General features: G+C 44.4%; 1 protein-coding gene across 2 annotated transcripts in view; it reads left to right on the top strand.

Annotated features, from left to right (window-relative positions):
* The first annotated feature begins 4648 nt into the window (after window positions 1–4648).
* FRY (FRY microtubule binding protein) overlaps window positions 4649–11944 on the top strand; it is a 674187-nt gene continuing 666891 nt past the window's right edge. For both annotated transcript variants that reach the window (XM_086935130.1, XM_086935129.1), the window contains exon 1: window positions 4649–4965. In XM_086935130.1, the coding sequence (XP_086791256.1) occupies window positions 4758–4965 (208 nt within the window). In that variant the 5' untranslated portion in view covers window positions 4649–4757. The remainder of the gene's footprint in view (window positions 4966–11944) is intronic.

The following is an 11944-nucleotide window of genomic DNA, read 5'->3' as shown; positions in this document are numbered from 1 at the left end:
AGGGTTGACCTACAACCATTGTAGTACTTCAGAACTACACTGTGGAGTTCTGCACTGGGCAGCGGATGTCAAACTTGGACTTCTTCTATGTGTGGTAAGCTGACATCATCAGCTACAGGAAATGGCCATGGTCATGCCTTTTGAGCTGCCCTAATGGTGATCTGGTCAGTGAACTCTGCCTGACGTTCTTAACCTAAGATGAAGTTGAGTTTTTTTCTATGTCAGTTCCCATTTCGATCATATACAAGAAAACATTTACATGAGATGGAAAACAACACAAATTCCCTTCTGTTTTGTTGCATTCGTCGATCCTTCTGTTACTTTTTATGTCTCTGAATTAGCTCCCTACTGCTGGAATCCCCTTTGGCTCTTCTGGTGGATGCCTATTCCTGTTTTTTTCTGACAACAGCCTGCAGGTTGGTGCATATTATATGGCAGTGTCATCTTGCCTGCCAGCCCACGATGCCACTCTAGCAGGCGATGGCCTACAAAGCAGCCTGTGGCAGAGATTAATTCAACCATTCATTTAATCCCTCTTTTGTTTGTTGGAGTAGACGCCTTAAAGTGCTCACTGTGTCACCGGTCTGAAGCTAATCCTCACGGACTGGGCTAAGTAGACTGAAACTGGTCTGGGGTTGCTTGTGTTCCTATCTAAAGGGGACCTTGTCCGCCAGTTATGGCTGGACTATTCTTATTGCAGTGGGACACTTTTCTATGGACTCTGACCCTCCATACATTCCCTCGTCCTTTAACCCTTTTCCCCGTTGATGATCCTCAAATGTTTCTTCCCTTTTCTGATTTGCCTTTTCTCTATACCCTTGCATCCATCCCACCCTCCCTTTGTGCTGTGACTGCATCCCCCCTCCGACCCCACTTATGGAACTCTGCTTTTCTGTATATAGAGATAACTCTCATCACTAGTATATGCAGTAGACCTTTGTACTATCTACCATTCCTATGTGACTCTCATAGTATATCCATTTGTATCTCCTTGTGTGACTTCACATCCTGTACATTAGCAATTTTTTTCTGTTTGTATCCTTTATGTAATGCATGTAATCCTAAGTCCTTATGTTTTTCAACTGGTCCTTATGTAAAGCGCTCTGACACCTTCGGGTAAAGTTTGCGCTATATAAAATTGCATAAATAAAAATAAATAAATAAACTCATCAGCATATGGGTGTCCCACCTAGAGTCGCACAGTGGGTGAAAAACAATGGCCGGGAATGGAGCACTGAGCGATCACCAGCGACTGAGGTTAATGCAAGAATGCCTTCCATCTCTTCGTTTTTTGTGAAACACGCTACAAATAGCAATGTTTGTACCTCAGCTTCGACTGACAGATAGACCAATTCACATGAAAGAGGAGAGATTTGATAGGGTTGACGTCATATCCTTTGACGGTATTACCTAATTTTATACTGTTTATTGCATTTGGTCACTCAACTATTTTTTGTTGGGTAGTTCCCTGCCTTCTAGGTTTAAGGGAGGGTAGCTTATGAGTCCAGCACTAGCTGACCAATGCTATACACAATTTATAAAAGAGCAAGTTGCGCTTGTCTGTGAAAACGTAATAATGTATGTTTTCCGTAGGACAGCGGGCCCACGCAGCAGGGTACCTAGGCATGGTGGTCCTGCTCATATGAGCAGAGGTGGACCCCAAAAATAACTCTGTGAACCTCACTCCTATGGATGTTTGTGCCCCCTCCACATTGCCTCCTCCCCATATTTTCATTCTGCTGAAACCCATCTGGGTCCCCCAATTACCCAAGTTGAATTACATTATTTTGACACGTAGGTGCTAGGGTAACCATTAGTCCAGTTTCTGCTGGATTGTCCTGGATTTGCAGTGTCTGGCCCATGTCCTACACTCGGCCAGTACAGGTCACAAAATGTACTTTTTGTTCATAATGGGACGATGAAGATTATTTAGTAGTTGCAGCAGATAAGGTATCCCACAGAGGCCGCTTCAAGAAGATGTTTCTATTTAGAGATGCTGAAAAGCGGAATATGAACACCTGCATTGAAGAAGCCCTGAACAAGCAGGGAAGTCTTCAAAACTTAAATATTTACATTAGACAGAATGAATTAGTACTCAGTCAGCCCTGTAGACTAAATATCCGGTGACACCTCATGAAGAAGAGAGTTTAACAAGTTTACTGTCTGTGAGAAAGGATATTACAACTTTGTGGTTTCAGGAATATTTTAAATCTATTTTCTAGAACTCTGAGGTGTGTTGGAAGTTTCATGTTTAGCACATCTTTAATGTAACCATAATGTAAGAGCAGAGACATTCTAAATACTATATAACGGTGCTTCATTAAACAGGGAACAATATGGTGGTTATTATGTCTCCTATCACCTGTAGCCATAATATATGAAATCACAATTATATATTAATATGAAAAAACACGGTCTGCCTTTCTTGAGAAAACATGCACAGTGCTTATTTTCTGTACTGATCATGTATTGAAGAGCACACATAATGGTAGATTTGGGGTCAAAGGCATAGAGAGAACGTGATTTTCCCAAGGTCAAACAAGTTGATCAAGCTGGAGAAATAGGAGAACAAAGATTGAAACACATGACTGCTCATTTCAAGGCCTGTACCTTCGCACTATATCTGTTTTTATTGAGCAGACCATGAAACTGGGTTTTAACCCAGTTTTATCACGCAACTGCCAGCATTGAGGCGTGGTCCAAGTACTTCCACTTAACGAAAAAAGGAGCAGAGGCATATAGTCAAAAAACTAACCAGCCAAGCGCACAGATTTTAGTCACATGATAAGGCTGAGATTAAAACCCACGTCTCTTGGTTCCATGATTTCCTACTTGCCCCCTGCACCTCAACTGTTGTGGAGTCGTTTGTGCTAGAAAGGTCCAAGGACTGCTCTTGCTAGGATTTTTCATGCTGTGTTTATTACCCCCATTTTTGTTTGTAAAGTGGTAATTTATGGATTAGTTATTAGGTCCAACAGCTCAATGGCTAAACCCACCCGGAACCACTTTTTAAGGTTGGTGGTGCCATCTTTTTTTTTGTCCTGTCAATGTGTTTTTTCTAACTCTCGTTACACAAATTGAGCCTGTTTCGAAGTGCTTCTGGTGTTCGCAAATAAGAAAAGAGATTTAGTAGGAGATTGGCCTTTTTTCTGGTCCTAGGGCAGTAGGTGGTTGCTATGCTGTATCCATGATGGATGCTGCCCTTTACATGTCCCAGGTCCTATTGATTGTCTAATTCCAATTCAATTACCTAGCTAGACCCTTTTGAACACTTGACTTTCTAAGGGTAGTGGTAACGAACAGACATTACTAAATCCATCAAGTGGTAGAGGCAGGGACTGCAACTCAGCTACAGTATTGTAAAGTAAGAACTCTCAGAAACTATATCCAGTCAGATCTACAACTTTTAAAGAAAGGGGGAGGGCGGCTTTATTTAGAGAAGGGCATCATGAAATGTATTCACATAAATATGCTCAGTGACTCTCCCTCCCACCTCAAATAAATATCTTCCGATGGTTATGCATGGGCAAAGGTGTCTCTGCCTGCTCTAAATGTCCTGCAAGGTGATTTGGAAATGCTGGCAGTCCCAGGATGCTTGTTTCCGGTCCAGGGAGGACCCGGCTTGGCAGTACGGGTTGGACTGTTCCCATGAGGAACTGGGTCAAGACTGATTTGCATATGGCTGGATCCAAACTGGGGTGGCGAAGTGAGCAAAAGAATTGCATGTCAGTCTTGATAGAGGCAGTCCCAACACATCCCCTCTCTTAGGCACGAGCACCTGTATAATCACAATGGTCAGAGCTGTGAAGTTTACCGAACCTTGTAATTACCAGTGCACCCTTGGACTACCTCTCTTCCCTCCACAATAAATGGACTTAACTGTGTTTTTGTGTTTCTTGCCTTGTGGACGTGGTGAACGTTGGAAGATTACATTTGTTTTTCCAATTGCAGTTCTAGCACAGATAGGGAAAGTTATTATTTCAGCCCTGAAATATTTAGAAGAAAGTTTGGTTAAACAATCGCAAAGTATTTCCGAAAGGGTTAAAAAGCGATCATTTTGCATTGACCAATATGCTCTCCTGAATGATGTTGCTCAGGGGAAAAATACGAAGAATGCCAGTAACCACGAGGACAGACGGAAAGCACCATAGTTACTCCCCATTGTTAAGAGCTGTTTATTCAAACCAACGTGTTTCTAAATTACTCTAGTGTCACTCCACGAGGCGGTTTTTGACATTATTCTTAAAGTATTCGATTTCTTGCAATCGGCGCGAGCTTCAAAGAGCAGGAGGAGAAATGAGCGAGCCTCGCGGTCACACGGGGGCACACCTACCTGGGCTGGTTATGTAACACGGGCGCCTTGTGTCACACACCACGTTAAAAGACAATGGCAATTGTGCAACTTAGTGCGCCAGGGGTTTGCTAGGACGTGGCCAGATGGCAGTGCCGTTGACGAAGAAGAAGCTGGCAGCATATTCTCAGGAGCCCGGCGCGGCTGAAACTTTCCAAACATCGGAAATCTTTTGTTAACCTAAACGGCTTTTGTGGAGATCCTCCTCCCGCTGGCTGCCGGGTGCCATTAGCAGCTTCGGAAAGGAGGGGCCGCGTCAGTAATCCTACACCTGTCTGAAGCGCACACGCCCTTCCACGAGCTGAACTTACCAAACAAGTGCAGGGGAGGCATGAGCGCACCGGGTCTCTGGGCGCGCGCCCGGTGACGGGGGACAGAGGAGAACCCCGGGCCGCATTGTCTCGTGATGGCGCGCGATGACAGCAGCCTCTTCTCCGGGTCCAGGGGCAAGGTGGTCTTGTATCACAATGAATACAGCGCGTCCCGGCGCTGCAGCCTGCCGCAGGAGCTGCTGCACGCGGGGCTGGACGTCAGAGTCCGGCTGCAGCGCAACATGAAGAACCTGGAGCCCGTGTACCTGCGGCGCCAGAGGAAGCGGCCCTCCATCATCCCAGGTAGGGCTCCGTGACCCCCCGCCCCCCAGGCATCAACACCTTGTCAACGGCGCTCCTCCCCAGCCACGACAAAGGCGGGCTTACTACTTATTGTTGTTGGCTGTGTTCTTACATTGTTTCTGTTAAGTTTATACCTCTTTGTTGTGGCACTCTTATTAGTCGTAGCCCTTAAAGCGACAGAATTGAAAGGGGAACCCGGATTGGATTAATTTCTCACACTTGACATAGGCTGGTTTCGCTATTTCATACATCGCAGCAGTGGCTAAAGTGATAAACACAGGAAGAAAATGTTTGCCAATGAGGTGTCGTCGTCTCGCAACGTTTCTCTGTCATAATTTGCGACCTGTGCTCTTTCGAGTGTTTGTTTTGAAAGTTGGTCTCGCCGCGCTATCTGCTCCATAGCGTGCGGCCGGCTAGACGGCACGTTTTCCTCAGGCGAGGGGAGGGTGGGGTGGGGGGTGACCTTACCTGCAGCGTACAGTAATTATCTGACTCCACTTCAGGCCGGGCGGGTGCAATTCGTGCGCTGGAGGATTTTAAAAGCTGACTGCGCGTGGGGGGAGGGGGGTAATCGCTGCTTTCCACGTGAGGCGGTTGTTATTGCGTGGGAAGGAAAATGAACACCGTTTTAAGCCCTGCGCATGCTTTGAATTCCTGCCCTCAAATGGAGCCTGAAAATGTTAGTAGTAAGTAGTTTTATTTAACGCGCCTCTTGGCTCGGAATGAGCAGGGAGCACTTGTAGCTGTAGAGGACGGAGCGACGATGTTGTGGGTTAATTCTGCTTATGCACTGTGTGATGTGTAACGCTGTAGTCGTGTTTACAACTAGTGCTCTTGGAATTCCAGTGCATGTTGGGACCGGTTTCTTAGGTGACTTGTTTTCTGTAGCGGTAGTTGTTTTTAACCTGCTGAATTTCCCGTTGTTGTGTTGCTTGCTAGCCGCGTAGCTGCTCTATTTTTATGAGGGTGACTATCTGTCAGTCCTGCTTTTTGAGTCAACAGCGCTTTGCATGCTGGGACTTGCATGCTCTTACTTAAAATGGGAAACATGAAAAAAGAAGTCCCTGCATGCTTAGCGCTGTTGGTGGTTTAAAACAAGTCTCGCTGAAGTTCATTCCCATGGTATGGTGCCAGCTGACAGCTATACCTCTCAAAGGCAGCTGTAAGACTTTTACTTGTCCCTACAAGGCGACATCGGAACTTCTAAAACCCTCCTGCTATTTAGAAAGGAGCAGAGGACTCCCCTCTTCAAGGGACAACCTCCCCAACACAATATAGCTAGCATGCTACTTGCGTCTCTATAAACAATCATAACCCTTGCCCTGGTTCACTGCTTGGGTTCATACCACATAAATACCATTACTTACAGACATGTGGACTCAACTCTGTGAAGGTTGGTCAAGTGCCCTTCTTGATTGCTCGAGGAAAGGGTGACTCTTCTCAGTAGCCACAGGTCACCCTGCCCTAAAAAGTGCACATGAAACATGCAGTCACTGAAGAGGAACCCAGTTAGGGGGGAAAAGTTACAAGGGCAAATCTTGTAGTCCCCGTGTAAAATGCCATTTAGCAGTCTCGTTGATTCGCATTAAAGATGAAGATTAATGCAGAAGTAGACAACCGAAGTTCCAAACTCTCCCTGACGTTAGGGCAGAGAAAAGTGCTGTTTCTGGAACTCTAAGAAGATGATTAAAAAAGGATTCTAGCAGCATGAACAAAAATAGCAGCACATGGGTGATGAACGTAATGAAAAATGAGAGAACAAATATATTCTGATCCACCCATTACTTGTGAATGGCTCATTTAGATTTGGTTTAAATCATAACGTGCATCAAAGGAAAAGATTAAACTTGATCTTGGATTGTCAAGGACACACAGTAATCCCAGGATAGACCACCATTTTGGTACGGGAATTTTGTAATGGATAGCCATCCTGGCCGGTGAGGCAGAGAATGAAGGAGACCAAGTTTGACATTTTTTGACCAATTATGAACTTGTAGCCCTGCCACTGCTCTTCCCACTCAGCACTCCTCGTAATTCGCAGAGCACACCTCAGGGTGACTGCAGTAATAATGCCGCGGTCTAAGCCACAAAGATACCTTCGTGTGCAGAATACTGCAACATGTCTGGCTCCGCAATAAGTGCGCTATCTTTTCCTGCATGCTTGCTACTTTAGAAAAGCTCTCGACTTGATGTAACGCATACCTGCATCTGACATTATCCAACATCCACCATATGGTAAGTAGTGACCTGAAATTTATCCGGGCAATGTTCCACAGTATAGACCTCCATCCCAAAAATGCCTGTAAGATTGGCCTTCTATGGATTATTGAATTGAACAGATGGTGTTGGCTGTTTCTGCAAGAACATTATAGACACACAGCTCATGCTTTAGATCCTGGTATTCAGGAACTGTAGTGGAAAATGCTTGTCTGCTTTCAGGAAAAAATCAACTTTCTGCGGATTAGTACAACACTGGTGCTCAGCTCTGGGTGTGGGGCCTACGAGTGTCTAAAGCAGTTGCACCTCCTTTGGGGACTTGGCATGTTTCCTCTTTTGGGGCTCAACGGCTGTTCTTGTTTCCGGTGATATTCTCACTTAACAATGGGAACTGGGATATTGATTGGGCAGAAGTGATGTTGGTGTTTGAGATTGAAAATAGAATTGCTTCTTCTTTACCCTTCTCAGTCTAATGATGCACACAAGGTGTGGCTATACACAATAGCTTAACAAAATTTAAGGGGGGCCCTCTGCAAAGGGCATGGAGGGGGCTTGCCATGCACCGAACCCAGTGAGGAGCTCTCAGGCCAGGGGCACGCCGTTTGTGCACAGTTCTGCAGGGGGGCTCCTGGAGCTGTGGGGGTTAATATTGCGCCACTGGCCATACACCCCTTGGCCCTGATCTCTGGGGGTTAGCTAATAGAGACGGGCAGGTAAAGAAGACACAGAGGAACATGCACTCAATATAACTTGCAGAATCTTTTAGACCAGTGGGAGCTGATTTTTAGGGGGGGTCACAAAAGTCAGAGCAATAAATAAAGATGCCTTTAAGTTCTGTGTTACACTTGTCACATTTGCGGTGATTCAAAGGCAGAGGTCAAATGTCAGGCTGCTTTATTCTCTGAACATAGGATTGGTGTTTACCTTTCTGCCTGCAAAGTGAGAGGAGTTTTGAAAGTGAATTATGTGACAATGTAGGATGTTTTTTGCAATACACAACAAAATGTAAATACCTGTAAATGAACTGTATACATCAAGTAGATAGGAAAGCAAAAATGAAGCGCTTTTATTGTTGCAATTCTGAAGTGTGCTGGAAACAGAGATTTTAATAGGATCAAAGTAAAGACACTTGGTGATGCACAAATGATAAATATTCACAGAAACCCTATTTCCACACATTATCATTTGTGTTCTGTATAGTTTTATCTATAAAACTGTATGCTTTAGTTGCATTCAAAAGTCACCCAGCCTCGTCCATTGTAGGCAGGTGAGTCACAACAGTTTGTTGTTCTAAAAAGTGGGTTGTGGTTTCAAAAGGTTTGGGAACCACTGATTTAGACTCTTGAGGTAATAATCAGCGCAAAATCACCTTGATGCAAGCGACAACTTTCTAGTGTGTTTTTATACCTATTTATGTCAGTTCTACTCAATGAGCAATAATGAGAGCAAGCAATTTTGGCACAATTTTTTCCCATATGAGTACTTTTTTCCCAATATCTTTCATGGGAATTTATCATCAGCTATGAGTTTGTGATAACTGTCTATAAACAGGAGCAAGTCCAATGTACACTTTGCTCAATGAGGAAACCAAAGCTAAAAACCAGTGCTAAAATGGTGCAAATATAAATGGTACTTGCAGCCACTTCAGCACTTACCCACAGGTTTGAAAGAGCTTGTTAAAGTGCTTTTCGGTACCACAAGTTGACTTGTACAGGGAAGGAAAGCCGCTTTGCCCAGGCGGTTGATGAGGATGAAATGGTGCCCACACAGCAGTCATCTGTGAGTTCATGGGGGCACAGTAGAGCCTGCAGTATGCTGGATAAATGGTTTTAGACTGTCTAATGTGGGCTAACTATATGCAAGATCCACTCAAACATCCCCCTCCATACAGCTGAAACATTAATCCTTAGACTAGTTCTAAGCAAACTCGAATATTGCAACGATGAGGATACATTTGCAAATCCACTCTGACTCACTGGACACATTTCACGTGCGATCTTCATAGATGTACCCTTCTTTAACAATATAATCTCTCAATTCTGTCTAATTCCCTTTCTCATCCTTTACTAGTCTAACCAAAACCTAGTATTCACTCCCAAAAATTCCTGTACTATGTATTTGTTATATTCACTAAATTTAGTGGTGCCTCTTATTTCGAGCTTGGTTTCTATTGACCTTCAAGCAATCTTCTCACCTCGTGTTTTGATAACTGTACTGAAAGCTCTCCTCCTCTTTCCAGAACCGATAAGGGCTAATGGCATCTCAGATCCTTCCCTGTCACCATTTAACTCCCCACCCCCCATCTTCTTTATCCAGAAAAACAATTATAGGTGTACATAATTGGAAAATGTTGTGTGTGTGTGTTAGGGTCCTGTCATTGTCTTCAATTACCATCCAATCCTTGATGGAACTATGCACAAATACTTCATTTCTATGTACAGTGTTTTTTGTAGAGACAATCATGCCATACAAGTAACTACAAATAACCGAAAGCAAGATTGAAGACCAACTGAGCGCTCCTTGCGGTGGCCAATCGCAGGTGTGACGGTTGAAAGGTGACAGCCTTCTCTAGACGATCAGTACTTAAAAGTCCCATAACACCCTTTTTTATATGGCACCCAAAAAGGATATTTTTGTGTTAAGAGGGACCAAGAGCACAAATGGGATTACTGTCAATATGCATGGAAAATTAGTCTCACAATAGGAAACACCGGAAAAGGTTAAGACCCTCAAAATGTAGGAGGAAAAGATTGATTGATTGATTCATTCATTCATTTTGCTTTATATTTATCGTGAACATAAAGTGGACATTGGAGTGCTCTACTAGGATGCCACAATAAGAGCATTTGACAATTTGGTTCACAGTAGACAATTACACAGTGCACATCAGGGGTCATGAACATATTATAGAGATGGTATTTAGAGAAAATAAAGGCATGCACAATTAAAGTTGAATCACGAGAGGTAATTGTGGAAGACTCTCAAAATAGAGGGAGCAGCATTAACTATATCACTGGCTCAGAGGAAAATGGTCTTCTTGAGAATTGTAGCCTTAGCTAGAGTGCATGGTTTTGAAGTGATGTATGAAGTGTTAATAGGGTAGGATACGAATATAGCCGAAAAACAAACCTGAAATTACTGGTTCTGACAACCCTTTTCCTCAAATCCATTTCCACACAATTTTCACTTTGAATATCATTTATCAGGCGACAAACAAAACATTTCATCTATCCTCCTTATCAAAAACTCATGCCTGACAATTTTGGTTTCCCCTGATGTCTTACGTGTTTTATCTGTTAACCTCACTCTCTCCTAAACCATAATCACTCCCTGTTTGTCATCAGGGTGGAGCTCGTTTTTCAGGAGGGGTTCTCTCCTAAATCTCCTTTTCTCTCCACCCTCACTAACACCGTTTTCCTCTCTTATGCCTCCTTGTTTAAAATGCATTCTTCTACCTACCAAGGTCCTTGAGACCCCCCTCACCCACTATGTATGCCCTCCAGATCCTTACCACATTTCTCCTCTCATCCCAGTTTCCCACTCACCTCTTATTTTTTCTTTTGTCGCTTTTCTTCCGCTCCTTCCTTTCTAAGGGCCTCATTATGATGGAGGATTTTCCGCCTCCTCCGGGCCGGCGGAAGCCACCTCCGGCCCGGAGGAGGCGGAAAATCCTCTGCGGACTCACCAAAGACCCACCGCCGCATTACGATGGCTGGTGGGTCTTGGTTTCTGTCCGCTGCTTTTCCGCCGCGGTCGGATTACAACCGCGGCGGAAAAGCTCTCATTTGGCTGGCAGTGTCTATCAGACACCGCCAGCCAAATTAGGAAGCATTTGTAAACATGCTTTTCCGCGGCGGTTTTTCCGCCGTGGAAAAGCATGTGTACTTTTGATTTTGGGGGCCCGTTGCGGGCCCCCAGGGTGTTGGGGGGTGCACATGGGGGGTACCTATGGTACCCCCCAGCATTTACATGCACAAAGCGGCAGGCACCGCGCGGTGCCTGCCGCTTTGTGCATGTAAATGTTAAACATGCACTTTTAACATTGCGGCGGGTGCTGCTTGAAGCAGCACCCGCCGCAATGTTAAATATCCAGGATGTGACCGCCAGGGTGGCGGTCACATCCTAATCGCACATGAGGGAACGCCGCAGCCCATGCAGACGTTCCCTCATCCTCTGGGGTCGCCGACGGACGCAAGTCCGTCCGCGATCCTAATGAGGCCCCAAGTATGTTACATACAAAGAAAAGGCTACCATGACGTATTCATCAGTATTTTGCCACAAATACCATCGGAATTTCATAAAAAAATGTATTGGTAATTTTGGTAATTATCCGAAGTAGTGATTCACCAGCTTGGCTTTGTCAGGCTAGTGTTCTTCATTTCAGACACCCAGAGAGCGTTAAAGAGGGAGAGAAAATGAGACAGGGACAATAGGAAGTGCTGGAACAGAGTGCGAGGAATAGGATCAGGAGGAGTGAGGTTAGCAGAAATGTAGATGAGGGAAGAAAGCATGAGGAAAAAGAATATTATAAATGTGTCACAATATAAGGACGAGAGAAAGGCAGTCCTACATTTATGCGTGACCAAAATTGGCGTATTCCCAAGGAAATAAACATTTTGTCAGATATTACATATTTAGGGTCTTCCGTCTTTTTTTCACAATAAGAGAAAAAAAGAACATGGACTGAATTCACTGGGAAAGTTGTCCCAAGCTCATTTCAAACACAAAATGAATGACTTGATGTAAAGGTGGGGAAGGCAGT

This window comes from Lissotriton vulgaris, chromosome 8 (assembly GCF_964263255.1).
Source record: "Lissotriton vulgaris chromosome 8, aLisVul1.2, whole genome shotgun sequence".
NCBI lineage: Eukaryota > Metazoa > Chordata > Amphibia > Caudata > Salamandridae > Lissotriton > Lissotriton vulgaris.
The sequence above is the reverse complement of the archived record's forward strand: the minus strand, read 5'-3'. Positions and strand labels throughout refer to the sequence as shown.